Source organism: Antechinus flavipes, chromosome 4, assembly GCF_016432865.1.
Source record: "Antechinus flavipes isolate AdamAnt ecotype Samford, QLD, Australia chromosome 4, AdamAnt_v2, whole genome shotgun sequence".
Taxonomy (NCBI): Eukaryota; Metazoa; Chordata; class Mammalia; order Dasyuromorphia; family Dasyuridae; genus Antechinus; species Antechinus flavipes.
In genome coordinates this window covers 11,030,284-11,057,376 of record NC_067401.1, presented here as the reverse complement: position 1 = coordinate 11,057,376, position 27,093 = coordinate 11,030,284, and the positions used below count along the sequence as shown (strand labels likewise).

The 27,093-nt window shown below is 59.7% G+C and overlaps 3 protein-coding genes across 5 annotated transcripts in view; 1 reads left to right on the top strand and 2 right to left on the bottom strand.

The window, feature by feature from the left end:
- Positions 1–3,550, bottom strand: part of ECE2 (endothelin converting enzyme 2) — a 50,342-nt gene extending 46,792 nt beyond the window's left edge. The window contains exon 1 of one of the 2 annotated variants that reach the window (XM_051999930.1): positions 2,154–3,550. In XM_051999930.1, the coding sequence (XP_051855890.1) occupies positions 2,154–2,331 (178 nt within the window). In that variant the 5' untranslated portion in view covers positions 2,332–3,550. The remainder of the gene's footprint in view (positions 1–2,153) is intronic. The other variant, XM_051999931.1, reaches the window with a different exon arrangement.
- Positions 3,551–3,624: 74 nt separating this feature from the next.
- On the top strand, positions 3,625–6,864 carry ALG3 (ALG3 alpha-1,3- mannosyltransferase). Its single transcript, XM_051999933.1, has 9 exons — positions 3,625–3,850; positions 4,479–4,578; positions 4,700–4,847; positions 5,148–5,308; positions 5,559–5,679; positions 5,882–6,087; positions 6,197–6,273; positions 6,358–6,502; positions 6,594–6,864. The coding sequence occupies exons 1-9, from the start codon at positions 3,640–3,642 to the stop codon at positions 6,763–6,765; spliced, it is 1,341 nt and encodes a 446-aa protein (XP_051855893.1). The 5' UTR covers positions 3,625–3,639; the 3' UTR covers positions 6,766–6,864.
- Positions 6,865–6,965: 101 nt separating this feature from the next.
- VWA5B2 (von Willebrand factor A domain containing 5B2) lies at positions 6,966–19,088 on the bottom strand. 2 transcript variants are annotated; one of them, XM_051999927.1, is made up of 20 exons: positions 18,527–19,088; positions 17,280–17,448; positions 17,002–17,175; positions 14,920–15,142; positions 14,573–14,727; positions 12,420–12,551; positions 12,205–12,329; positions 11,474–11,629; positions 11,241–11,351; positions 10,795–11,003; positions 10,608–10,719; positions 10,236–10,421; positions 9,252–9,806; positions 8,993–9,170; positions 8,513–8,860; positions 8,296–8,433; positions 8,158–8,211; positions 8,022–8,079; positions 7,828–7,939; positions 6,966–7,719 (listed from the first exon to the last, which is right to left on the bottom strand). In XM_051999927.1, exons 1-20 carry the CDS (start codon positions 18,707–18,709, stop codon positions 7,177–7,179), a joined length of 3,921 nt encoding a protein of 1,306 aa, XP_051855887.1. In that variant the 5' UTR covers positions 18,710–19,088; the 3' UTR covers positions 6,966–7,176. The 2 variants fall into 2 exon arrangements, with proteins under 2 accessions (XP_051855887.1, XP_051855886.1); XM_051999926.1 differs by lacking the exon at positions 18,527–19,088 and having other exon boundaries at positions 17,280–17,737.
- Between the last annotated feature and the right edge of the window lie 8,005 nt (positions 19,089–27,093).

Sequence of the window (27,093 nt, the reverse complement as noted above, 5' to 3'; positions counted from 1 at the left end):
TTCCAACAAAAATAATGCCAATAAAGAATGGAAACCTAAAATGTATGAGGCGAGGAAGCATGATAAGTGCCAGTGAGCAACTAGGCCCAGACATGAGAGAACTTAATGACCCGACAAATGTGGGCCGAGCCACGGGTCCTTGAAATGTCACGGGAGAGAAGAGCAAAAAGGTCCCACTTTTCAAAGGCCCAGGAGTCTCTGCGGGAAGGATCCAGGGATGTTATGAAAGGTCCGGGCTAGATTAGCCCCACTTCCCTCCCTCCCTCCTTCCCTTCCTTTCTCGATGCTGTTACTAACATGGCTTAGACTAGCTGTTGACAATGGAGAGGCGAAAGACCATAAATTCAGAACTGGAAGGACCTGGGAGGCCATGAGCCGACCCCCAGGCCCGACCCCCAGGTAAGGGGCTGCAGAGGATCTAACCAGCAGCGGCGGGTTCCGAAGCCAGTCCCAAGATATCCACACTGCCTGTCCTTACAGAAGAGCCCAGGTCAACTTATTACTATTCCTATTTTATTGCCATTCAGTCAGTCCAGCTCTTCATCTCCTCATTCAAAGATACTCCAGTGGTTACCATTTCCTTCTCCAGCTCATTTGACAGGCGAGGAAACAGGCCAACTTGCCCAGGGTCACATGTTAGTAAGTGTGAGGCCAGATCTGAATTTAGGAGGGAGTTTTCCTGGCTCCAGCCCAGCCTCTAGCTACTGTACCACTTTGCTTCCCCACTTTATAGCTGAGGAAACTGAGGCTCAGTGAGGTTGTGACTTGTCCAGAATCACTCAGCTAGCGAGTATCTGAGGTAAGATTCACCCTCAGTACAGGATAGCGGATTTCCCTACTCTAACACTAGCATTCGCTACATCAAACTTCCTCCATGCGTAAAACGGGCTGTCTCCTGAGGTAGTGATCTCCCTGTCACTGGGGGCATTCAAGTCAAAGTCGAATGACCTTTTTTCAAGAATCTTGGTGGGGAGAGCTCTTCAAATACAGTTTGGACCAGATGACCTCTGACTTTTCTTTCACGTCTGGGATTCAGTGACTGCAAGCTTTCTCCGGATTAAACATCACCCCTACTTCCAACCGCTCTTCCTTTGGGCTGACCTAGATTTTGGCCCCCAGCATGTCGGGCCTTCTCTTCAGCATATGTTCTTGCCTGTCCACATCCTTCCTGAACCGGCGGCCCAGAACTGAAGGCATCAAGTTCTCCAACGGGTGCCTGGCTCTCGTTTCCCTTACAGAAGCTGGGTCGGTGGGGATGGCCCCCCTACTTGGCCCAGGGTCCCATGGGTGTCTGCCCGTGGGCTCCTGACCTGAGGTAGATTTCCAGATTTTATTTTACTGCCAGTACCTGGGGAGGTTTAACCCAACACCCTTAGGCTCCCTCCCAACCCCCCAAACAAGACCCTTAGAATTACATGGCTTCCTCCCTCCCTTCCTGGCTTCCTCTGCCTCCCAGACCACTCCTTAGTCCTTGTCACTTCCCTGACCTCCTCAGCCCCCTCCTTCCCTAATCCCCCTCCGCCTCCTCCCCCTTTCTTGGCCCTCCCCTCAAGTTTCCCTCCCTATCTGACCCCTCAGTTCCCTCCTGGGTGGTGGTTGTTCTCTTGTTTTCAGTCTGACTCTTCCCGACCCCATTTGTGGTTTTCTTGACTAAGACACAGGAGCGTTTGGCCGTTTCCTTCTCCAGCTCCGTTTACAGTAACTGAGGCAGCCAGGCCCGGGGCTCACAGCCAGGCCCGGGGCTCACAGCCAGGAAGTATCTGAAGCCACCTTCGAACGCAGGAAAACGAGGGTTCCGGACTCCGGGCCCGGCATTCTACCCCCAGACCACCCAGCTGACCCCCTCAATCCCCAGTCCCTTTGAATCCTCCACAATTTCCTCAACCCTCTCTTAATTAGTCCCCTTCTTATCGCCCCACTCTCTTCAACTGTAGCCAGCTCCCATCTGACTTAGCTTCCCCTTAGCTCCAAGTATCCCCCAAGACTTAACTTGGCCCGCCCCATAGGATCCACCTGCCAATCTAATTTCCATTAGCCACGCCCCCACTCAACATGGCCACGCCCCTCCCGGAGCCGTTATCCTACTGACCCCGCCCCCTACTCTACATAACCACCGCCCATTCTCCCTGCCGGGAAGTCGCCCGGAGGCATACCCAGCACTAGGATCCGGTCCTCCGGTTGCAGCTCGGGCTCCAAGAGGTCCCGGAAGGCCTCATAGTTGCCGAACCACTCGTAGGGGGCGGTGTCTAGTGCGTGCCGGTAGCGCTCGTCCCAGTACTGGGCCTCCCGGTACTCCGAGTTCTTCTTGGGGAGCGGCGGTGAAGAAGCCATGCTACGATGGGGGTGCGGCCAGAGTGCCTGGAGTGGGCAGTACCCAATTGGAGAGGAGAGAAGGCGGGGCCTAGACAGAGTCTCAACGAATTGGCGTCAGAGACTGAGTTCCCGAGGCGGGTGTTCTCTGATTGGGGCGGAGCCTAAAGCGAACGATGTCTATTGGGGCTCGGAGCCTAGAGTCCCCGCCTCCAGCTTCCGCCTCCCCGAAGCTTATTCATCAGAAACACGTGGAACTTCCGTGCTGGAAAGGGTGCTACGAGCACAATCTACCGGCTTGGAAACAAGTTTCTCTCGTCCCCGTTACCGCTTCCAACCTAGCACCGCCTTTCCCTGGAAAGTGACGCGTCCTTAAAAGAGGGAACTGCAGGTGCTGTCGTTAGAGCCGCACTGCGGTCTCCAGAGTCAGTCAACTAGCACTGATCTAGACTTTAGGCTTTTTTTTATTCCAAAAAAGAGCAAAACCAGCCCTGACCTTCAGAAATTCACTTTCTAATAGAAGGAATAATATGCAAATTATATGTAAAAAAGATCTAGCACCACCTCTGCTTCTGACTAGCTGGAAGACTTTTTCTGCGCCTCAGTTCTGTGTAAATGGGCTGTCATTCATTCAGCAAGGCATCCATTAAGCACGTTCGCTTGGCGCTTAATACACGTTCTCTCTGCGTGTTTATCTACCTATCGATCTATCATTATCTACCTATCTAGTCTATTTATCGGTCTGTCTACCCGCCTACTTTTCTACGTACTTACCCACCCATGTCGCGCCAACCCTAAACCTAGGGATACAAAATAACGGCAGCAACCTCCCCGGCCTTCGGAACCTGGCAAACCGGAGATACCCACAGACAGTCTGTAACCCCACAACAATGGGTTTCTCCGAAGAGAAATACCACGCGGCCAGGGGCCACCCGATGGCTAAGAGAAGACCTTCGGTCAGCGGGGACCGGTCAGGACGGACGGGATGGATGCACTATCTAGCTACTTGATAGAGGGGACTTTGCAGGTCATTTTTGTCCAAGGACCGTTTTTCTTTTTTAAATAAATGGGCACCGCAGGGTTCCAAGGTCACACAGCTAGCCCAGGGCAGGCAGAGTCCGACCTTGAATCCAGATCTTCCCCCCGGCTCCCCCGAGCTAACAGCAGCTCCGGGGGGCCGCCTCCCAGCTGGGCTGAGGCTCAGGAGGCGGGGCTAGGTCCCTGGCGGCGCAGGCGCAGGCGCCGTCTCAGGGGGCACTGGAACCTGGAAGCGACGGGCTTTGGTTTCCGGCAGCAAGGGAGGACCTGGTTAGGCGGCGCGCCGTGAAGATGGCGGCGGGGCTGCGGAAGCGGGGCCCGGCCGGGACCGGGGCCGGCTCCGGCGCGCGCTGGGGGCTGGGCCTGGGGCCGGCGCCGCTGAAGCGAGCATGGCAGGAGCGGTGGCTGCTGCTGCTGGAGCCGCGCTACACGCCGCTCGTGGCCGCCTGCCTCTGCCTGGCGGAGGTGGGCATCAACCACTGGGTCATACGCAGGGTGGCCTGTGAGTGATGGGCGGGGAGGGGAGGGGTCTGGGGGCGCCGGGCTGAAGGCTAGGACTGGGGAGGGCAAGAGCTGGGGCGGGGGGGTGGGGCCTCCAGAGATTTAGAGCCGGGAAGTCCTGGCGAGATCTGGGTGCGAGTTCTGACTCAACTATCCATGTCATCCTAAACAAGCCTCAACTTCTCCGAATCTCAGTTTCCCCCATCAGCAAAATGGGGCCAAAAATGCCCTCACGACCTCCATAGGGGGACTGTTTTCTCAGCCCTAAAAGGCTGGAGAAAGGAGTCTTCTTGAAGGACAAATGAGGAAACTGAGGTGTGGAGGATGAGCGGCTTCCCTGCGGTGGAAGAGGTGCCCGGCCCTCTCCCCGGTCCTTGGGAGGAAGGGAGGGCCATGGCGATGCAGCCAGATTCTGAGATCGGGGCCGCCTGTATCTGGCCGGGCTCTGATGCCGCCCCTGAGCCCCACATCTTCCTGGTCCCCGGAGCACTTTAGGCCCGCGGTCAGAGTCCCTTTCTTGGCTCTCTCTGCGCCTCAGTTTCTCTCTCTGTACAACGTTAGGGCGTGTGCGGACTGGTCTTTTTGTCCCCAAATGTTTCATGGACTTGCCTTTTATCCTGTTCTCTTAGACACAGAGATTGACTGGAAGGCCTACATGGCCGAGGTGGAAGGAGTCATCAATGGCACCTATGACTACACCCAGCTCCGAGGAGATACGGGGCCCCTTGTGTGAGTCTGGCCTGGGCCTGGGCTGAGGAGCGGGCTGGCTGGGTGGGGAGTGAGGGGGTGGGGGGTAGGGGGGCTGGGTGGGGGTGGGGGCTGGCCTGCACTCATTCCCCCTGTCCCCCAGCTACCCTGCAGGCTTTGTGTACATCTTCATGGGGCTGTACTACGCCACGAGCCGCGGCACCGACATCCGCCTGGCCCAGCACATCTTCCTGGGCCTCTACCTCGCCACCCTGCTGCTAGTGTTCCGGATCTACAGCCGGACCCGGAGGGTGAGGCCCCTCCCCCAGTCTGGGGGGCTGCTCCTGTGCTAGGAGAGCAGCCAGCAGCTGGCTTTGTGAAGCTCCAGGCACTCGTGCACATGTACACCCTCACGTGCCCACAGTCACACACACTCGCACGCACACCTGTCACTGGCTTCTGACCGCAGCCCTCTGGGGCTCCTCACTGAGGGGAGGGGGAGCGCAGGCCCAGAAGGGCAGACTGCCCGGGGGTCCCGCAGCTACTGTGTGGGTGGGGAGGGGTCTCTGGCTGGGGTTCCAGGTCCTGCCCTCTTCCTGTCGCCCCTCCAGGTGCCTCCTTTTGTTTTCTTCTTCATGTGCTGTGCCTCCTATCGGGTCCACTCCATCTTCGTGCTGCGCCTCTTCAATGACCCAGTGGCCATGGCGCTGCTCTTCCTCAGCATTAACCTCCTGCTGTCCCAGCGCTGGAGCTGGGCCTGTGGCTGTTTCAGGTCTAAACCTCCTGTCCCTGGCCGTGCCCTCCCAGCCTCCCTCTCTTCCCTGGCAGCGCTGAGAGCCCCGGGCACCTCCTCCCCCTCCCTGCTATTTCTTCCCGTCTTCCCCCAGGGGCCTGGACCTTCCCACCACTCCCTGAACGGAGCCTGGCGTGTTAGTGGGAGGGTGGCGGGTCCACAGCCAGCGGCCATTGGGAGGCTTGGGGTCCCTGAGCCTGATCGATCTCTCCTTGCACATGGGCTGCAGCCTGGCCGTGTCAGTGAAGATGAACGTGCTGCTCTTCGCCCCGGGCCTCCTCTTCCTCCTCCTCTCTCAGTTCGGCCTCCGCGGGGCCCTTCCCAAGTTGGGCATCTGTGCCCTCCTGCAGGTACGCAGCCGCCCGTAGCTCCCCTGTGCTCCCCAGCGTGGCGCTGCCCCTTCTGCCTCTCTGTTCTCAGGCCCTTTGGGCCTCTTGACCTCATGGTCTCCCCAGCCCAGGCTCCACACAGCTTGGTCTGGAGCCTCCTTCAGGAGCGCAGTGGGGGGGGCAGGCCCCCTGGGGTTCCCACTTGTGCATTCCCTGTCCTCAGGTCGTGCTGGGCTTGCCCTTCCTGCTGGAGAACCCGGCCGGCTACCTGTCCCGTTCTTTTGACCTGGGCCGGCAGTTCCTCTTCCGCTGGACGGTGAATTGGAGATTCCTGCCCGAGGCGCTCTTCCTGAATCGGGCCTTCCACCTGGCGCTGCTGGCCGCCCACCTGGGTCTGCTGGCGCTCTTTGCCTTCCGCAGGTGGCCCAGGTGTGCGGGAAGGCCGGCCTGGAGCTCCCGGGGAGGGGGGGGGGCATCATTGGGGGCAAAGGGGGAGCAGGGGGAGCAGGGGATGGTGATGACAAGTCTGCCCCTCCAGGTCTGGACACAGCATCCTGTCCCTCCTGAAAGAGCCCTCGAAGAGGAAAGGCCCCGCCCAGCCGCTCACTGCCAATCATATCCTTTACAGGGGGAGGCTGGGCAGGGGGGAGAGGGAGAAGGGGCTCCCAGCTGCTCCCTGGCGCCCTTGACCTAACACACAGATAGTGTCCGTGCTCTTCACCTCCAACTTCATCGGCATCTGCTTCAGCCGCTCCCTCCACTACCAGTTCTACGTCTGGTACTTCCACACGCTGCCCTACCTCCTGTGGGCGACACCCTGCCGCTGGCTCACACACCTGCTCAGGTAGGCGGCTGCCCCGTGGGGGAGGGCTGGCGGGGGCGCCCGGTGCACCCAAGGGAGCCCAGCCCCCTCTCTGCCTTCTCTGCCTCCTCAGGTTACTGGTGCTCGGCCTCATCGAGCTGTCCTGGAACACCTACCCCTCCACGTCCTGTAGCTCCATGGCCCTGCACCTCTGCCACGCCATTATTCTGCTGCAGCTGTGGGTGGGCTCCAAGGCCCCCGCCGAGGGCTCCCAGCCCCTCCAGCCCAGCCAGAAGGACTCCTGAGCTGCTGCCACCCAAGCTTCCCTGGCCTCGGACCTGGGGGTGCTGACAGACTCTGGTCCCTGTAGAGCTACCTCCCCAATAAACCTGGCCCGGCCCAGCCCCCTGCTGCCGCCTTCTGCTCTGTCAGCTTCTGCGGGGCCCAGAGGCCCAACCTCCAAGGGGCCGCAGGCCAACCATTGAGAGAAACGCATGCGCGGGAGTGGTCCTCAGAGGCACTTTATTGCAGCCGCCATAGGGGGCGGGCCCTCCTAGATCAGCCCCCCAGGCTCTAAGAGGCGGCTCTGGCTTAGAGGGAAGGGGAAGGGGAGACGGAAGAAGAGCAGGCACTTTCTGTGGTGGAGGAGAAGATGGGAGAGGCGGGGGAGGAGGGCGACCCTCGGAGGGCACCCGCCCAGCCCCGGGGCCGGGCCCTCAGACGTTGGCGGGGCTGTAGCACAGCAGGCGCAGCTGGAGGTTCTGATCCCAGTGGCGCAGGAGCAGGAAGAGGCCTCGGGCTGCGGCCTTGAGGGCGGCCAGGTCCAGGCCGTCGGGCAGGCGCTGGGCCCTGAGCCAGCCGTCGGCCTTGGCCGCCACCAGCTCCCACTCCCCGAAGGTGCCGGTGCAGCGGTGCTCCAGCCAGGCCAGGGCCACCGCCGTGGCCCAGCTGCGGCCCCGCAGGTCAGGGACCCCGGGGCCCTCGGCCCCCTCCGAGGCTTCTGTGTCGGAGCCGTGCCCGCTGTCCACCTGGCCCGGGCCCTCCGAGCCGCTGCTGGGGGACTGGCTGCCCGAAGCCGTTCCCCCGGCGCTGGCGCCCGGGCCGAGGAGAGCCCACGGGGAAGAGGCGGAGGCTGGGCTGAGGGTGGCCCGGTGCGCCGGGAAGGGCGAGGCCCTGCACAGCCTCTCGTGGGGGATCTGCACCGCCGCGCAGAAGGGGCCGTCCAAGCGGAAGGAGCCCGCGGCCTCCTGCAGCCGCACCTGAGGGAGGGTGGGCCGGCTTGGGGAGGCCCGGCCCGGGCCCTGCTCCCCACCCCGTTTCTTCCATCTTTCCCCGCGAGGTTCCCCCCATCCCCCTCCGCGCCTTACCAGCGGGAGGTAGTCGTGGTCCCAGCGGTCCTTGGCGCCCTCCCCGACCGACCTCCCGTCAGGCTCCGGGGTGTAGAGTCTTCGGCCAGAACCAAACCGCCTCCAGCTGAGCCTGGGGGCGGAGAGACATTGGTCCCACCCCCTCCCTCCTGCTGGGCGGGGCCCCCACTCGGGCCTCCCCCCTGGGCGGGTACCTTGAGCCGGCGCTGTTCTCCGAGTCCCGGGAGCTGGCTGACGCGCTGTCCGCGAAACCTGTAACGGGGGAGGGGGGGCAGGTGAACCCCGCTCCCTCCCCCCCCCCGGCTGCCCTCCGCTTGGGCGGGGCCTTACCCTCAGGCTGCCCGGAGTCCTCGGCGCACTCTGCCCGGGGGGCCGGCGCTGGCTCTGTGGAGAGACAAGAAGCCGGGACGTGGAGCGCGACCCCACAGTTCCGGGCCGCGGAAAACAACTGGCGGAGGGGGGCGCTACCTGAGCTGTGAACTCGGAGGGCCCCCGGGAGGGCCTCGCGCGTGACCGCGTCCACAGCCACGGGGCAGGTGAACAGGGAAGCGGCCGCCGTGGCTTTGCTGGTCTGCAGGGCTCTGAGCCGGAAGCGGCGGATGGGGCCTGCGGGCGCAGGGCCGGGAGGTCAGAGGCTCTGGGGGCCGGCTTGTGCGCCCCCCCTCACCGGGCTGTGCCCCCTCACCAGGTTGTGTCCCCTGCAGGGCCAGCTGCTCGTTGTCCCGGACCACCGAGGCCGCCGTCAGCCGGTGCAGAGTTTGGTCCCAAGCTTCTCCCCCCTGGGGAGAGGGTGGCGGGGGATCTTCCGAGGGCCCCAGGAAGGGCTCCAAGCCAGCACCCACCTCCCAGCACACGGGCCGCCCGTCCTGCAGGGCCCTCACCGCCACGTGACACCGTGGGGGCTGGGGTGGGGGGGGAGGAGGTGGGCCTGTGGGGGAGGGGGCAGACTCTTCTGCAGATGGGGACGGGGCAAACATGAAGGGGGGCTCCACCAACATGTCCCAGTCCAGGGGGGTCGGCGAGAGCAGGTTTCCTATGGGGGTGAAGGAAGAAGAGATGGTAGCATCTTTGGTAGCATCTTGGTGACTTTGCTGAGGCCCCGGTGCATTGTGGGGGTTTCTGTTCTGACATCCCCGAGATGTCCGCCTGGCGCCCCCTCTCTTACCCGAGTCATCGAGGCTTCTGCGGAGCTGCTGCCTCTGCTCCGGGCTCGGTCCGCCCAAGGACCGATTCCTCCGCGGCTGGAGGACAGGGTCTTTCCCCCCCTGGGGCGTTGAGAGGCTGCGCCCGGTGAAAGCTGTTTTGGGAGGCTGGCCCGGCCTCTCCAGGGCGAGGGGTGGCGCCTGCAGAGTGGAGGTGACCCCTTGGCACTAACCCTGGGGGTCCTCACCCCCCCCCTCCCGGCCCCCGGCCCCTCGCCTCACCGGGAACGGGCCGGACAGCGGCAGCGGGCAGGAATGACTGGTGGCGGCAGGGGCGGGGTCTCCCCAGGCCAGGCTCCGGTGGCCCTGCTGAGAGGGGAGGACTGGGGGGGCGCTGTTGTCAGGGGAGCCGGGACCCCAGGACCCTGGGGACTCGCTGCTGCCCGGGGAAGCGGGGCCTGGCTCTGGGCTGGTGGAACAGCGCGTCAGGACGTACTGCTCCCGGATGTAGGAGGAATGAAATATCCGTCTCCAGATGGCGGCGTCCGAGGGGGGGTCTGGCCCGGGGTCAGTGGCGGGATCTGTGGGGGGCTCAGCACCCGCTGGGAGTATGGCAGAGGAGGCCCCCAGCTTGTCCTTCCCTGGCTCCTGGGGGCCTTCCCACCCGCACTCGCTCCTCTCGGAGTCGCCAGGACCACAGAGGCTGGAGTGCCCGGCGGACGCCGTGCCCGTTGGGTCTGTGGCTCCCGTGGGCTCGGTGCCGTGGCTGGTGGCTGACGGCTCCTCTGGAGATGGGAACACAGAGCCCCCTAAGCTCCTCCACCCGGGCTCTTGACCCTGAGGAAGGAGCAAGGAGGAAGTGTCAGTGGCCCAAGCCGGAGCTTGGAACTGCGGGAGGGAGAAGCAGGGGTCAGACCGGCAGCCCCTCCTCAGAGGAAGCCCGTTGTTGGGGTTTGCAGAGGCGTTTCCTGTGGCCGCGCTGTGAGCACTTAGCCCCCGGGGCTGGTTTCTGCGGCGCTGATTGATTAGGGTGAGGGAGGGGCGCCAGAAGGGCTGAGGGGGAATTTGAGGAGGAGCTCCCTCCGATACCTCTTGCCGGACCATGGACATCTTTTAGCGGGTAAGCTCCTTGAGGCCAGGGACCGGTTCAGTTTGGTCTGGCATACAGTAGGTGCTTAATAAATGCTAGTTGATGGATGGGCATTCCAACAAGATCCTGGCTTAGGAGGGTGTGGCCTGGTTCTCCCGGCCGGATCTCGCGCTTACCGCGGGGGGGCGGGGCCGGAAGCCTTCCACTCGGAAGAGGGAGCAGTAGCCGATCAGTCGGTCTCCTGGGTAGAGCGGGGGGATCTCCCGGGGAGTCAGCATGGCCTCCACGGAATCGGGCATGAACCAGTCCACAGAAATGTCGCTCAGGGCTGGCTCCAGGGCGGTCCGAAGTGCGCGCACGAGCTGCGGAAGATTCATCACTGAGCGGGGGGAGAGGGACAAGGGGATGGGGGACCAGGGCCCTCCGCTCCCCGGGGCCCTTGGGGAAGAGCGGGTTACCAGGCACTAGGATCCCGGGGCAGGGAAGGACAAAGGTGGCAGATGATGCCCGAGGCGGGTGCCAGGGTGAGGGCCCCCCCCCAAGCTCACCATGGGCTGCAACCTCTCCCCGGGGGCCAGAAAGTACGCGTGACCCCGACTGAGGGCGGACAGCCCCCGGAGCAGCTGGCGGCAGGCGGGGTCCAGCCCGAAGGAGAAGCACCTGCGGGGAGGACAGGGCGAGGGCTGACCGGGGAGCCCGCCAGGGGGAGACCCGGGACCCCACGCCGGCTCTTACCTGGCCGTGCCCCCGTGGCGCCTCATGAGCTCCAGGGCCTGCTGGGCGGCCGGGGCGGGGGGAGCGGCGGCGGTGAGCACAAAGAGCTGCCGGGGGTGCCCTCGGTGGGCCGGCTGCTCCAGGGCCCAGCGGAGCCCCGCCAGCACGTCCGGCCTTTCCCGGCCCGCCTTCAGGGCCTCGACGCCCTCACAGGCCAGCTGCAGGGTGTGCTGGGAGGGGAAGGGAGAGGGAGGGGGCTCTGTGCCCGTGCTCCACCCCAGCCCATTGCAGAGGAGGCGGGGACCCGGCGGCCTCGGAACACGGAGCGCTGGAGGGGACCATCTCGGCCGAGGCACCCGGGGCGACCAAGGGCCCCGTCAGCTGCCCCCAGCCTCGGAGGCCGGAGCTACTGGCCCCGGGAAGGGCGCTGACCAGAGGCCCCGGGGTTTGGGGGGGGGGGGACTCACATCGTTGCAGGGCTGGCTGCCAGGGAAGAGCGGGAGCACGGACGAGCCAAACGTAGCCACGTTGAGGAGCGTCTGGGGGGGCAGAGACTTCAGCGCCAGGAGCAGGGCGTCCTGAGGAGCAGTCGGGGGAGGTGAGGGCCCGCAGGCCGCGAGGGCTCCTATGGGGCTACCCCGGCTAGGGCAGAAGGAAGGAAAAGCCCTCCTCAGCCCCCCGCCCCCAGCCTCTGGCTGACCTTGTAAGCGGCCCCATGGCTGTCCACCAAGAAGAGACACTCCCTGGTGGCGGAGGCCGGGTCCGGGGACCCCGTGCTGAGATCCGGGCAGAAGCTCAGCACCAGCACCGGGTTCAGGAGGATGTCCTTGTGGAATCGGCGCTGCAGGAACCACACCTGGACAGCAGACGGCCGCCCTGAGTCGTGCCCAGGGAAGCCTGGCCAGGACCCCTAACTGGCTGCCCAGAGACCGGAAGGAGTTCCCAGAGGGCTTTGCCTGAGCATCTCACCAATCGCTCGGCCGGCCGGAATTACTGCTCTGGAATAACTCCCCCTTTGGGGCTTTCTGAGATGGGGGAACTGGTGGGCGGGGCCGTGGATGGGGGCCGGAGAGCAGGGTTCAGATCCCACGTGTGACACCGATCAGGTGACCCAAAGCAGGCCCTCGGTTTCCTCATTTGTGAATGACACGAGCACCTCAGTCTGTGACCCCCTCAGCTCAAGGGAGCGCCCCCTCCCAGCTCGGCTCCCTCCCCCATGAGCCCCCGGGGATGCTCCCCTATGTCACCGACAAAGCGAGGCCACGTTTCTAGGGTGCTCTGTGTGTGACCCACTTCCTGCGCCTCCGGGGACGGGACCGGCCCCATATTGTCTCTCTCCCCTTCAGGATTCTGAAGCTCCCCCACCCTCACCTCCCCGGCCACCTTCCCTGCCCCCTCCCCTAGGTGGCCGTTACCCCCGACCCCCCTCACCTGGCGGTCCCCATCACTGTCTTTTCGGAGGAGACGCTGGAAGTCCCTGCGGCTCCTCACTCGGGCCTCGTACTGGGCCGCGCTCAGACCGCCCGCCTCCAGCATCAGGTGGGGCCTGTGGGGCTCTGGGGGAGGCAGTTTGGGAGGTTGCCCACCAGGGCCTCATGATGACCCCCCCCGACTGCAGATAGAGATGACCCCCGCCCGGCCCTCACCGCTGGGGTGCAGCAGGATTTCCAGGGCCCGGTCACAGGGGTGCCCCTCAGCCAGGGTGATGCAGATGGTGGCGGCAGAACTGGCATGAGGCGGGGCGTCTGCTCGGAGGGCATGGGAGGGACTCTCCAGGCCTGAGGGAAGGAAGGCGAAAGGGGACGGGAAGGGCTGGAGGTGGAGGAGGAATCTGCTGCTTCCCTGCACTGGTGACCCCGAGTTGGGGAGAGACCAAAGAAGCCGAGGCCCCGGGCAAAGGCGTTGCCCACTGGGGCCGGCTGGAAGCCCTCTGAGGGCAGCCGCAGCCTGTTTACTCTCAGCTTCTGAGAGTCTCCTGTTGCTGCTCCCACGAGCACCTCCTCTACTAACAGAGACTTTGCCCTCCCCCGACGAGCTGGCGGCCCCCCAGTGCCGTGGCTGGCAGGGGGCACCGCCCAGCGAGCGACCCCCCCCCCTTGGCTCTGTGCGAGACCCCGGCCATGCTGAAGCAGGAGGATGCTGGGCTCTGAGGAAACTTTCTGCCCCTCCCTGTGCCTGTCACAGAACGCACCGGCAGCGGCTCCCCCCAAGCCCTTCATATCTAGAAAACAGTCCAGTTACACAGATGAGGAAACTGAGGCTCAAAGGTGGGGTGGCTAGTAAGCGTCTGGGCCGGAGCCCCCGACTCAGGAGCATTCAGATCCAGCTTTCTCCCGCGCCTGCCCCCGAGGCCTGCGCCCCCAAGGAGCCGATTTCCCCCCATTGTTTGGGTGCCGGGGGCGGGATTACGGACTGTGGCCTTTGGAACTTGAGGGGCGGCTCCACCGCTTAAGTGCCCCCCTTCCCCATGACCCTGCCCCTTCCCAAGAAGCTTGGTTCCACCCTCTCCTGCTGACTCCTTTCTTGGCCCCCCTCTGAGCACTTTCGCCCCTTCGAGGGTGAGGTTGGTCCGTCCCCTGCCCACCCACCCACGCAGAGGCAGGTCTGGCCATGGCGGCCTCCCCTTCACCAAACACCCTCTGATCTCTGGAGCCAGTAAACTCCTCTGCATTTGAAATCCTCCCAAACCCGGCCCCGCCACTCCTAGTCTTATATCGAACACACTTTCCCCTTCTCTGGTCCAGACAAACCGTCCCGCCCTCGGCTGGGTCCCCTCTCTGGGGTCTCCTCCCCTCCACCTGTCAGAAGTACTTGTGGTCTTCAAGATCCGGCTCCCGACCCTCCTCCTGCCTGGCCCTTTCCTGTCCGTCCCAATCAAGGATCAGGGCAGGAGGCCAGAGTTCAAACCCACTCCTGCTATTTGCTAGCCTGGGCAAGTCACTTAATCTCCATTTTTTCCCCCTGTTTCCTCAGCTGCAAAATGGGAACAATAATATCTCACGCGATCATATTCGTAAAGTGCTTAGTGCAGGGCCTGGCACATAGTAGGTGTCTAATAAGCACTTTACAAATCACATGTATGTGTGTATTTGTGTCCATACGACACATGTCAAATCTACGTCCGTACCTACTCGTCTCCTGATAGAGCGGAGGCTCCTTGAAAGCAGCGACTCATTTTGGTTTTGTAGCTAGTGGCTGGTACAGTGTGGGTGCTTAATAAATGCTCCCATTTCATGGGACTTCTCAAGGGACAAGGGGCTCTTCTGTTTCCCTCACTTCTTCCCCCATTCTGGTGCCTTGGCCCAGCGCTGAGCGCCCTGGCTGCCCACTGACCCCAGCGCGGAGAGCCCCGGCTGCCCACTGACCCCAGCGCGGAGAGCCCCGGCTGCCCCCCGACCCCAGCGCGGAGCGCCCCGGCTGCCCACTGACCCCAGCGCGGAGAGCCCCGGCTGCCCCCCGACCCCAGCGCGGAGCGCCCCGGCTGCCCCCCGACCCCAGCGCGGAGCGCCCCGGCTGCCCCCCGACCCCAGCGCGGAGCGCCCCGGCTGCCCGCCGACCCCAGCGCGGAGAGCCCCGGCTGCCCCCTGACCCCAGCGCGGAGAGCCCCGGCTGCCCCCTGACCCCAGCGCGGAGCGCCCCGGCTGCCTACCGACCCCAGCGCGGAGAGCCCCGGCTGCCCGCCGACCCCAGCGCGGAGAGCCCCGGCTGCCCACTGACCCCAGCGCGGAGAGCCCCGGCTGCCCGCCAACCCAGGGACCGATCTCCTGCCCCGGTGGCCAGAGCCAGGAGAAGCACTCACCCGCCAGGAGGCACGGTCCGGTCACCAGCATCTCGAAGGAGAAGGTGTAGGGCCCCGGGCACCGGGCAGGGCCGCAGAACATGTCCCTGGGGGCTGCCGAGTCTTGCAGGGGGGGCTCCTCCTCAGGGGTGCCCACCCCGAAGCAGCTGGTGGGGCTGCAGGGGGTGAGGGGCCTTCTCACTCTTATGACCCTTCCCCTCCCTGTGACCCACCCCAAGGAGTCAGGCCGGCCTTCGCAGCTCCCCTCCCCCCTTCCTCCGCTCCCTCTGGCTACAAGGCCCTGCCGTGGCCGGCTCCTCGCCCCAGGAGGCCCAGAGAAGCCCCGGCAAGGAAGGGGGGAGAATCACCATAGGCCCAACCTGTCGTCACAGAGGCCAGAGGGTCTGGCTGGGCTGGACTGGGCCAGGGGGGTGAGGATGGAGGGCAGGGCCACCCGGATGGCCCCGTCCGGCCTCGTGGGGAGCTCGCGGCTGCTCCTCAGCCACACGGTGACCGTCCCCTCGGAGGCGATGAGGCCCGTGGGCAGCACCAGCGTGGAGCGAGCCTGGGCTGGGTCGAGAACCAGGTGACCTGGGGCCGTGGGCCAGGGATAAAGGGGTCCCGGGTCAGCAGCGGCTAGGAGCTGGGGGGCTGGGGCTGCCTGCGGCCTCTGACCCCAAGTCCCCCACACTCCCCCCTCCACCCGCTCGGGTCAGATCAGGAATTCAGTGGCACAGGCAGCTGAGGGGCAGGAAGGGGCCCCTGGGAAGTGGGGAGGGAGAAGGGAGTGTCCAGGGGTCCGTTGGGAGGCTTCCAGCGGGCCGGAGAGGAAGCCGGGGCGAGGGCGTCACAAGTGGAGGGGACTTTTGACATTGTCTAATCCCACCCCATGTTATTTTAAAGATGAGGAAGAGGAAAAACAACTCCATCTAATGCTCTCTGAAGTGTACTCTCTGCATGTGTGTCTGCTCCTGGGATCCCCAGCTGTCTGCTCCTGGGGTCCCCGGCTCTGTATCTGCTCCTGGGGTCCCCGGCTCTGTGTCTGCTCCTGGGATCCCCAGCTGTCTGCTCCTGGGGTCCCCGGCTCTGTGCCTGCTCCTGGGATCCCCAGCTCTGTGCCTGCTCCTGGGGTCCCCGGCTCTGTGCCTGCTCCTGGGGTCCCCGGCTCTGTGCCTGCTCCTGGGGTCCCCGGCTCTCTGCCTGCTCCTGGGATCCCCAGCTCTGTGTCTGCTCCTGGGGTCCCCGGCTCTCTGCCTGCTCCTGGAGTTCCCAGCTCTGTGCCTGCTCCTGGGGTCCCCGGCTCTGTGCCTGCTCCTTGGGTCCCCGGCTCTCTGCCTGCTCCTGGGGTCCCCAGCTCTGTGTCTACTCCTGGGGTCCCCGGCTCTGTGCCTGCTCCTGGGGTCCCCGGCTCTGTGCCTGCTCCTGGGGTCCCCGGCTCTCTGCCTGCTCCTGGAGTTCCCAGCTCTGTGCCTGCTCCTGGGGTCCCCGGCTCTCTGCCTGCTCCTGGAGTTCCCAGCTCTGTGCCTGCTCCTGGGGTCCCCGGCTCTCTGCCTGCTCCTGGGGTCCCCAGCTCTGTGTCTACTCCTGGGGTCCCCGGCTCTCTGCCTGCTCCTGGGATCCCCAGCTGTCTGCTCCTGGGGTCCCCGGCTCTCTGCTGCTCCTGGGGTCCCCAGCTCTGTGTCTACTCCTGGGGTCCCCGGCTCTGTGCCTGCTCCTGGGGTCCCCGGCTCTCTGCCTGCTCCTGGAGTTCCCAGCTCTCTGCCTGCTCCTGGGGTCCCCGGCTCTGTGCCTGCTCCTGGGATCCCCAGCTCTGTGCCTGCTCCTGGGGTCCCCGGCTCTGTGCCTGCTCCTGGGGTCCCCGGCTCTGTGCCTGCTCCTTGGGTCCCCGGCTCTCTGCCTGCTCCTGGGGTCCCCAGCTCTGTGTCTACTCCTGGGGTCCCCGGCTCTCTGCCTGCTCCTGGGATCCCCAGCTCTCTGCCTGCTCCTGGGGTCCCCAGCTCTGTGTCTACTCCTGGGGTCCCCGGCTCTGTGCCTGCTCCTGGGGTCCCCGGCTCTCTGCCTGCTCCTGGAGTTCCCAGCTCTCTGCCTGCTCCTGGGGTCCCCGGCTCTGTGCCTGCTCCTGGGATCCCCAGCTCTGTGCCTGCTCCTGGGGTCCCCGGCTCTGTGCCTGCTCCTGGGGTCCCCGGCTCTGTGTCTGTTCCTTGGGTCCCCGGCTCTCTGCCTGCTCCTGGGGTCCCCAGCTCTGTGTCTACTCCTGGGGTCCCCGGCTCTCTGCCTGCTCCTGGGATCCCCAGCTCTCTGCCTGCTCCTGGGGTCCCCAGCTCTGTGTCTACTCCTGGGGTCCCCGGCTCTGTGTCTGCTTCTGGGATCCCCAGCTCTGTGTCTGCTCCTGGGGTCCCCAGCTCTGGTTATTCGCCCACCCCGTGCGCCCGTTCCTCTCCGGCCCTCACCCTGGGCACAGCGGCGGGGCAGGCCGGCCTCCGGACGCAGCTCCCTGCAGCAGGGCTCGCTGGGGCTCCGGCGGCGACTCTGCAGCTGGAGGGAGACCCGCCTCCCGGCGGCCTCGGCCTCGAAGCCGGACACCACTTCGGCCTCGGCCTCGGCCAGCGGATACACAAACACCCCTGGAGTGGTTGGGAGAGCGCCGCTGGAGGCCGCCCCGGGCCGGGCTCCGGACCCTCCCCAGCCCAGCCCCCCATTCGGCTCTGGCCACCACACCGTGGCTCACCTTCCACGGCTTCTGGTGCTGGGTTGTGGTAGGTGAGGCGGGCATGGAGGCCCAGGCAGGGGCCGTTGGCACAGGCCCGGACCCAGGAGTCCTTGAGGGGCAGAGGAGTCCAGGTGGCCGGACAGTACAGGCCGGGCATGGTGCCCCTGCCGCCTGGCCCTCTGGGAGGCTGTGGGGGGGAAGCATGGTGAGGGGTGCACCCAGAGCTGGGGGGGAGTTGGTCAGGGGTTTGTGTGGGGAAGCTGGCCCCCGGCCTGAGGGGAGCCACATCCTCCAAGTTGCCAGAAGGTGGGGCCCAGGTGTTTTCACCATTTCCATAGGCTGGAGGCCTCGGCAACAGCGGCAGGTGAGGAACATCTGCTTCCCCGGGCTCCCCCATTACCTTGGGAACGGTGAGAGGCCCCAGACATCTCCTGGTAACCAGGGCGCGCAGGGTTAATGATTAGCGAGAGGGGGCAGGGAGGGATGGCCAGAAGGGCTGGGGGGGGGGGTGTCCCCTGCAACCGCCTTCAGGTCTCCAACCCCGCCCTGCCCCTACCTGCCTCGGGGCTCCCAGGCGGCCGCCAGATGCTGAAAGGGGGGGGGGATTAATGGGGCTGCAGGTTACCGGCCCACACTGGCCCGGGGCTGGACGGAGGCGCCCACAAACAGCGGCCCTGGTCCTCCGGCCTCCGGGCCTCCCAAGCGGAGGCTCACAGCCCCGGTCCCGCCGCCCGGGCGCGGAGGGAAGGAAAGGAGGGAGGGGCGGCTCCCTTCATTATTGCCTCGGGGGCTGCCTGAGTGGGAAAGCGGGGGTGGGTGCCGACCAGGTCTGGGGTTCCAGGGGAATGATGCGCTGTCCCGCGGCACACGATGGGGGACCCGGCAGGAGACAGTGTGGACGCCCTCCCCCGCTCCGCGGCCAGGAGACCCAGAGCTGACGGGGCACCCCTCCTGCGCTCCGCAGCCAAGAGCTGATGGGGAGATCCGGAGAGGAGACAAGTGTGGACGCTCTCCCCGGCTTAGCGGCCAGGAGACCCAGAACTGATGGGGGACCCGGGGAGGAGACAGTGCGGACGCGGCCAGGAGACCCAGAACTGATGGGAGCACCCCTCCCCCGCTCCGCGGCCAGGAGACCCCGGCAGAGAAGCCCCGGGTGCGGGGAGTCCGGGCGGCTGCTCCCATTTCCGTGCTTGCCCTGCCTCGCCAGCCTTGCCCCTTCTGCCTCCCGGGCCTTCCCCGGCCAGCCCCGTCCGCAGCCCCATCACCTGGTGCTCCGCCCGCCCGCCCGCTCTCTCTCCGGGCTGCAGCTGCTCTCCCGCGGGGCGGCTCCGACTCCCTGGCCCCGGTCCCTCTCTCTCCCTTTCTGTTCCTGCAGCGCTCGCGCTCGCCCTCCTCCCTCTCCCTCCTCCCTCTCCCGGGATGCTGCCTGGCCCCGCCCCCGCCCCCATTCTCCGGGGAGACCCCAGCCGGGAGGCAGGCGTGGCTCACTCCCTCTCCCGGACCCTCCTCCTCCCCCTTTTCCTCCTCCCTCCCCCACCTGGGACCCTTCCCTCCCCCTCCCAGCTCCTCCTGCCGCAGCGCAGTTGGGAGGTTGGCCAGCGCCGGGCTCCCGGAGCCCTGTTCTCCTCCCCCCGTTCCCCCTCTTGCTTCTGAAGCCCCCAGGCCCCTGTACCCCAAGCCTGGGTCCCACCCACCCCTTAACCTTGAGTTGAGACTGGGACGAGCCACTCCCTTCCCATCTCTGCGGTGATCGCTGCTCCTCCCATCCTGGACGTCCCCTTCTCCCGGCTCCTCGCCTTCCCCCGGTGCCCCCGCCCCACCCCCGGCCCACCTTGGCGGCTGGAGGCCCCTTCGGCACAGCTGGAAGGCTCGGGCCCCCACGGGCCCTTCCCATGAGGAAGCTGGGGCCCAGGCGTGGGAAGGGCTTCACCCCAGCACATACAGAGCGAGGTGCAAACTGGGCCCAGCCCCGCCGGTGCTTGTGCCTCCTAATCCAGGGCCTTTGGGCTGCACAGGCTGTAGTGAGTCTGGGGGGCTCCCCGTCCTTGCTGCAGAAATCCTTCCAACAGGGCCCCTCCCACCCCCAAACTTCCCCCTGCCCCCTCCTCTCCGGCTGCCCCCATCAGCTCCAGCTGTCCCCATCAACCCTGGGTCTCCTGGCCCCCAAGCCGGGAAGAGGTTCAGAGAAAAAGCTTACCCTCTATTGGGAAAGACCACATGTCTATGTGACCTGGGGGGGAGGGGGACAGTGGTGTGAGCCCAGCCTGCCCCCACCCCATTTCACAGATAGGAAAACTGAGGCTTGGACAGATGAAATGGCTTAGCAGCCAGGGTAGTACCACAGAATTCTTGCTGACCTGGTTTTGAATCCCGTCTCTGTACTTACTATCAGTGTGGCAAGGGACATCTCCCTGAGCCTGTTTCTGTTAAATGGGGGACTGGGCTCGTCACCGCTGAAGCCCTGTATACATAAATAGCCATTTATCCCAATATCACAGAGAGGCCAGAACCACAATAACCACAAAAAGTCTCCCGAGTTGAGCTTCCAGGACCCTCCACCTTTTCCCGCTATCTGAGACCCAGCGTTGGAGGGGCCGTGGGAGGAGGAAACAGGCCCAGGGAGTTTCGATTATAATATTGTGGGAAACTTACTGGTGAACTGGAAGGGCCTTCACAGGCTATCTAGCCCAACTCCCCATTTGACAGAGGAGTAAACTGAGGCCCACAAGAAGAAAGGGATAGTATCCTTCTAGAAAGTGCTCTACAAATCTCCAAATACAGAGCAACCACCGCCACCATCATCTTCTCTTTCCACTATGTCACCGTCTCCCAAATTCAGGCACTTTCTCAGCATTCTCTTCCTTTGGGGTCAGGGGTCTCACCAAGTCCCTAGAGGAAACAGGGCTGATAAACTCTCACAAACTTTTTTCTTCTGGATTCTCTCTCCTCCCTGGGTTCCCTCCTGGTTCTCCTTTAACCCTGTGAAAGAAATAGCAGAGGTATTATTGTCCCCATTCAACAGATAAAGAAATTGAGGCTCAGCATGACCAAGATTCACACAGCTTTAACATTGTTATTATTATTATTACTGTCATACATACACACACACACACACACACACACACACACACACACACACACACACTGTCTTCCCAACTAAGCAGTAAAACCCTATTGGCGACTGAATCTCAGACGTCTTTGTTTAAATCCTCCATGAACAAAATAGGTTCTCAATAAATGTCTAATAATGAAGAGGAGGGTCCTTGATCAGTGTTCTTTTTTTTAAATACATATTTCTTTATGAATCACGTTGGGAGAGAAAAATCAGAACAAAAAAGAAAAACCACGAGAGAAAAAGAAACAGAAGAAAAAGAAATAAAAGTAAACGTAGCATGTGTTGATTTATATTGTCTCCGTCCGTGTTTTCCTGCAGAATGTTGAATATACCCATTTTACTGAAGATCAGAAGATTGAGGAAGAGAGAACCAGATATTATCTTTTTTAGTTGAATATTTTTATTTTTCAGTCATTTTTTTTTTACTAATTTTTTTATTTTCTAAATGATCTTGTGCCCTCAGAGAGAGGGCAGTTAGTTTTCAACATTCACCCTTGCAAAACCTTGTGTCCCAAAATTTTCACCTCCCTTCCCCCCATTTCCTCCCTTAGACAGCAAGTAATCCAATATAATCCTATGTGTGTGTGTGTGTAAATATGTGCAATTCTACTATACTCATTTCCACACTTAGCATGCTGCACAAGAAAAATCCTATCGAAAAGGAAACAAATAAGAGGAAAAAAACAAGCAAACAGCAACAAAAATCAATCAGATATTAGCGACCTAAAGTCATAGGCGTTGATCTATTCACAGCCACTTGGTTCAACTCAACATGCATTTATATAGCACCTACTGTATGCCAAATCTTGTGATAATCTGAGCACATGAAGACAAAAATAGAACTGCTCCTGTCATCAGGGATCTTCTATCCTATTGAGGGATACCGCAGGTATACACGGAAGCTAGAGCTGATTGGGGAATCCCCGGCCAATTTCATGGGTTCCCTCAGCTAATGATGGTCTTTGGAGACTCAGAGGACCCCAAGGAATATGGGCAAGCTCTGTTGTGTCTTCCGGAGCACCCAGAGAATTCCTGCTTGACAACACTTAAGATAAACTCTTTTAGGAAGAATGTTCTGTGTCCTTTCCTTCCTTCTCCTCCCCCTTCTGGCTCTCCCCTCCCCACGTCTGCTTTTTGTCTGTATCTGTCCCTTTCTGTGTCTTTCTGTCCCTCTGCCTTCTTCCTCTTTTGCTTGGAGGAGACGGTTCAACAAGCAGGGGAGCAGATCTGCATGGGGAAGGAGGGCCTGAGACCAATATAATTTCCTCCTCCCGGGAACAGTTGGTGCTCACTTCTGCTCATGGCAGCCAGAAAGTCCGGGGGTGTAGTTTAGGAGGAACATTCAGGCAGCCCAGACACCGTGTGGAGGAGCAGGGATTTTGGTCCTCTCTCTGGGGGCAGATGCTCTCTCCATCACAAGATCATCAGAACTGGCCTGAATCACCTCATTATTGGAGACGGTCACATCCCTCAGAAATGATCATCGTATAATTTTGTTGTTGCCGTGTACAGTGACCTCCTGGTCCCGCTCATTTCACTCAGCATCAGTTCCTGTCAGTCTCTCCAGGCCTTTCTGAAATCCTCCTGCTGGTCGTTTCTTACAGAACAATAATATTCCATAACATTCATATACCACAATTTATTCAGCCGTTCTCCAACTGATGGGCATCTATTCATTTTCCAGTTTCTGGCCACTACAAAGAGGGCTCCCACAAACATTTCTGTACACATGGGTCCCTTTCCCTCTTTGATGATCTCTTTGGGATATAAACCCAGTAGAAATACTGCTGGATCAAAGGGGATGCACAGTTTGATAACTTTTTGAGCATAATTCTAGATTGCTCTCCAGAATGGTTGAATCAGTTCACAACTCCACCAACAATGCATCCCCTCCCACATTTGTTATTATCTTTTCCTGTCATCTTAGCCAGTCTGAGAGGTGTGTAGTGGTATCTCAGAGTTGTCTTAATTTGAATTTCTCTGATCAGTAGTGATTTGGAGCATCTTTTCATATGACTAGAAATGGTTTTAAATTCTTCTTCTGCGTTGGGGGCGGGGAGGGAGGGAACAGGGATTTTGTCATGGAAACAACAGGAAATCATTGATGATTTTTAAGTAGCGGTAAGTCTGGACAAGCACTCGTGTCCCAGTAGGGTGCAATCTCCCTTCTAGGTAACTGTCTTCCTGCCTACTCTACCACTGACATTCATCTGCTTAGGCGACAGCTACCGTGTGTCCCACAAGTACACAGCGGAATGAAAGGGGGTAGTAAGCTTGTTTCTGCCTGACTTGAGAGGGCAAAATGAGGGAGAGACTGAAGAAAAGTCAGGTTTCTGCTTAATATAAAGGAAACTTCCTAATAATCTGAGTTATTCCACCATGGAACAGAGTGCCTCCGAAGGTAAGGAGGTCTCCATCTCTGGAAGTCTTCAGGTTAATGCTGGACAGCTTTATTCCATGGGGGATATAAGAGAGGATTCCCATTCGGGAATAGATTGGACTAGACGGCCTCTGGAATCCCTTCCAGAGCCTTAAAAGTTGGGGTCTCTGCCTTGTAGAGGCTCCCGTCTTCACTGGCTACACGTAATGAAATAACCACATAAACCCAACAGGCTTGAGCTTATAAAACAAACTCCCCAAAGTCTCTTTTCTCCCGGGTACTGTTCATTCTATTCAGCTAAGTAGCCACCAAGGAGATGGCGGAACTTGGGTTATGGCCTTGCCCATAGGGGGCACCTGAGACATAGATTAGGTAATAACCTAAAAAGCACTAAATTACTCGTACATCGTTCATCCTTCATCCCCGAAGAGACTAAAATGACATCACGGTATTTATTGGCTTCGTGCACAGTGTGTCCAACTGTGGCGCAATAGGACTAGAAAGAGAAAACACATTTAGAGCAAGATTTAAAAAAATAAAACACAAACACCCATATTATCTAGAACGGGACTTTTCGTTTCTTCGTTCATTTCTTCAAATCTTCGACTGATTTGAGCGGGTGAATGAGTGAGTGAGGGAGCGGTCCGTTGCTGTATCTCATTCCGGTTCCCCTTTCCACTTTCCATTCCCCATGCTTGAGCTTGAGTAGAACACATCTTTCTCATTCTGGAGCTTTTGTAAGCTTTTATAAGGCCTGGCCTTACGGGGGAGTCTAGAAGAACGTGAAGTTCCGAGAAAGGTCTCTTTGTCCATAGCCATAAGAAGGGAGCCAGAATCAATCATCTCATCTCGTAAAAAGCAGTTTTAAGACAATAGCACCTTCTTTCTGACACCATGAAAATGGCTTTTTGGCCTGAAATCTAACCCTAGATACAGGCAAGGTCAGATCCATGTCTATATGAGAAGTAAGGCTAGCTCCTTCCTCCTCTCATATCATCTAAATCAGGGCGGGAGGGGGGGGGGGGTCCATTCCTGGCTCAATTGGTTTTCTGGACACTGTCCTTGGGCCTGCATTTCCAGAACCTGTAACTTTCTCAAAAGTTACTCCTCGAAATAATAGGCCGTGATTTTTGCTTGTCCCTCTCCGACTAAGTATCCTTTTCATCTCTGAATCTATTTCACATGAACCAGGTTCAGTCCTGGGGGAATCTGACCCCTAAAGAGGAAGATCAGGATCGTTGTCTTGCATTGTCTGATTCTTTACCCCTCGGCTTAGAGAAAATCACTTTAAGATTCGATTTGACTCAAGTCCAGAGTCTTTAAAAAGAGAACGCAAAAAGGCATTCACATACAATATGTCAGGTTGATTTCCTCCACAAAAAAGAAAGACTAAGGCATGGATTCTCAAGCACGTTCAGCAGGGGACCATGTGTAACAAGCACCGTCCCCCACATAACAGCATGGGGATGTCGTTGTATGGCTCAAAGGCAGATAGAATGTTCTCTCTAATCTTCCATGACTGGGGGAAGCGGGAAGACCCCTCGCTTTCTAGACAAGCTTTCCCTTTCCCCTTTCCCTACAAATACCAGTTCCATAATGAACACGGAACGCTTATCAAAGAAAATCCATTTTTCCAAATTAGTAGTAAAACAGAAATCAGAGAACATACAAATAGGAGAAAATATACCCGACACTACAGAGTGAAGGAGCTTCTTCCATTGGGAGGGAGATAACTCAGCACGACCAAGGAAGAAAGTCCTAGATTAGTGTCCACTAGAACTGCAGTTGCAAGCTGGGGGTGGGGACATGCGTGGGGATTGGGACTGCCAGCTCCTCACATCTTCCTAGAATCTTTTTCTTCGGCAGCCTGAAGTGAGGTTGCCTTTGTCCAGCTTTCCCGCTCGCATCTGGAAGCCAGGAGCACCTGAATCAATGGCAGGGTCCGAAGTTACTCCCTGGTCAAAGTGAGGAGGGACCCCAATCTAGCTCGTTACACCCAAGATTATACTTCAATCTTCTCCTCCTTCTCTTTCTCTTCCTCCTCCTCCTTCTCTTTCTCCTTCCGTTTCTCCTCCCTTCCTCCTCCTCCTGCTGCTCCTTCTCCTCTTGTTATTTCCAATTATATGTAAAGATGATTTTTTAAAACAAAATTTTGAGGTCCAAATTTTTCTTCATCCCTTTCTCCGGGCGTGGATGGCATTTTCCATCATGAGTCCTTTATAATTGTCTTGGATCATTGTACGACTAAGAAGAACTTTCATTCTTAGTTGATCATGACACAATGTTGCTGTTACTTTGTACAATGTTTTTCTGATTCTGCTCATTTGTATCAGTTCATACAAGTCTTTCCAGGTTTTCTGAAATCTCTCGGCTCACCTTTTCTTTTCTTTCTTTCCTTTTTCCTTTCTGAGGTAATTGGGGTTAAGTGACTTGCCCAGGGTCACACAGCCAGGAAGTGTTAAGTGACTGAGATCAGATTTGAACTCAGGTCCTCCTGACGTCAGGGCTGGTGCTCTATCCACATTTACCTGCCCCTCGTCATTTCTTATTGCACAATAATATTCCATTACATTCATATACCACAACTTGTTCAGCCATTCCCCAAATGATAGGCATCCTTCCAATTTTCTCTTTTTCTGCCACCACAAAAGGAGCTGCTATAAGTGTCTTTGTCCATGTGATGGTGCGATGTCGGCTGGTGGGGATCTCTGTTTTCTTGCCAAAATGAACACAAACAGAAGAGAATCGATCCCTACTCTGTTACATCTCAGCCTAAGAGATTGCACAATCATTTGTGAGCAAAATCTCCCTCCGCTTTCGTCTTAGCTTGTGGCCCTTGTCAAATTAAATCATTTACTGTCAACCCTGAGGCCATTTTTGTCTTGTTGAAGGTATCCAACGATGTCACCGAAAACATCCTGCTAAAAACACGTGGGAGCAAACCCAGCCCTGCTCCACTCCATCAGGGACCAGGAACCGCAGGAGCGTCCTCCATTCTCCTGGACTCCTGCGAGCGGGCCATCGGGAGCTGGTGCACAACACCGACTCGCTTCTCTGCACAGCCAGATGTTGCCTCCATCTTCCTCAAGCTGCAAATCAAAGGCCTTGGTCAGGTAGGGAACCTCTGCCCTGGAATCCCTCTCTCCTGGAGCCGTCAGGCGGCAAACACCACATGGGCTTTCCTTTGGCCCTTTCCGAAGGCTCTCGGATAGATGGCCATTTTCTATGTGAAGGAGGAAAATATTGAGGTGGCAAGAGTCTTGCTAATAACGACTAAGAGGGAGACCCATCCCCCCATGATTTTCACAGGACATTTGCCTCCTTAGAGATGAGCAGAGGAAGCATCCTCGAACTTCTCTTGTCATGGAACCTGGAAGGCTTCAGCCGGCTTTTGTAGGAGCAGTTACCCCCTCCCCCCCTCCACTGCCTTATAAATCTGAGCTGGAATGGAATCAGTAGCAGGCACTTTGCCACACAAGAAGGAGCCTAATGGTATCTTGTATTTCTTCTTCCCTTGGCGGTTCAGCTAGACAGGGATTAACTCCAATCTGAAGTTTAGAGTCAACGGCTTCACCGTCGGTTGATGATGGTCTATTGAGAACTATGGGAAGTCCAGCCCCTTTATCACTGATCAGCGTGGCTCCATCAGTGCTGAGTGTCTCAGACACACCCCAGGTCTGTGGCCCGTAGATAGTCTTCAGGACATCATAAAAGTACCTTAGAGAGTTACTATCAGTGTAAAACTGAACTTAATCTGCCTTCTTGCTGAGCCAAGAATTTGCTGAGCAAATTGCCCAGGGTCACACAGGCAGGTTAAGTGTCTGAGACCAGATTTGAACTCAGGTCCTCCTGACTCCAGGACTATCCACTGCACCATCTCGCTGCCTCTTGCATTTATCTTTGATGGAGTTAAATGTTGCCTTCCAGCCCACTGAGTAAATTCAGCGCTGCACACCAATCTCTGAAAGCTTCCTGCTTCTCTTCTGCCTCACTGTTGCCAGCTGTATGTTTCTGGAGTTCCCAGCTGCTGGTTAGTGAAGGGGCCCAGTGAGATTTCATGGAACCTCAGGTCACTGGGTAGGACCAGAGGATGGAACTCCGGGGATCACTGGAGTCTGGTTGTTAGATGTCTCTGCAAGTGTGGGATTGGGGGCCACAACTCAGCCTGGGGGTGAGCCTGTCCTTTCTCTCCTTCCCGTGACCGGGCCATTGGAGGAATAATCCATGGTGCTCTTCATTTCCCAGTGGCTTCTGGGACCCTTGGTTGCTTTGGGAAGAATCCAGGCTGCTACTCTCACAGTTTCCTTGGGAAGAGTAAATGTGTGAACCCGACTACG

Bases quoted from the DNA above. Each gene is read 5' to 3' on its own strand.
- ALG3 (XM_051999933.1), top strand. From the start codon at position 3,640: ATGGCGGCGGGGCTGCGGAAGCGGGGCCCGGCCGGGACCGGGGCCGGC. The intron at 4,579-4,699 runs GTGAGTCTGGCC...CCTGTCCCCCAG, and splicing joins GGAGATACGGGGCCCCTTGT to CTACCCTGCAGGCTTTGTGT. The intron at 4,848-5,147 runs GTGAGGCCCCTC...TCGCCCCTCCAG, and splicing joins TCTACAGCCGGACCCGGAGG to GTGCCTCCTTTTGTTTTCTT.
- VWA5B2 (XM_051999926.1), bottom strand. From the start codon at position 17,658: ATGGGGGAGCCCGGGGAAGCAGATGTTCCTCACCTGCCGCTGTTGCCG. The intron at 15,143-17,001 runs GTGAGGGCCGGA...CCACGGCCCCAG, and splicing joins GCCCCGCCGCTGTGCCCAGG to GTCACCTGGTTCTCGACCCA. The intron at 12,552-14,572 runs GTGAGTGCTTCT...TCCTTCCCTCAG, and splicing joins CGGACCGTGCCTCCTGGCGG to GCCTGGAGAGTCCCTCCCAT.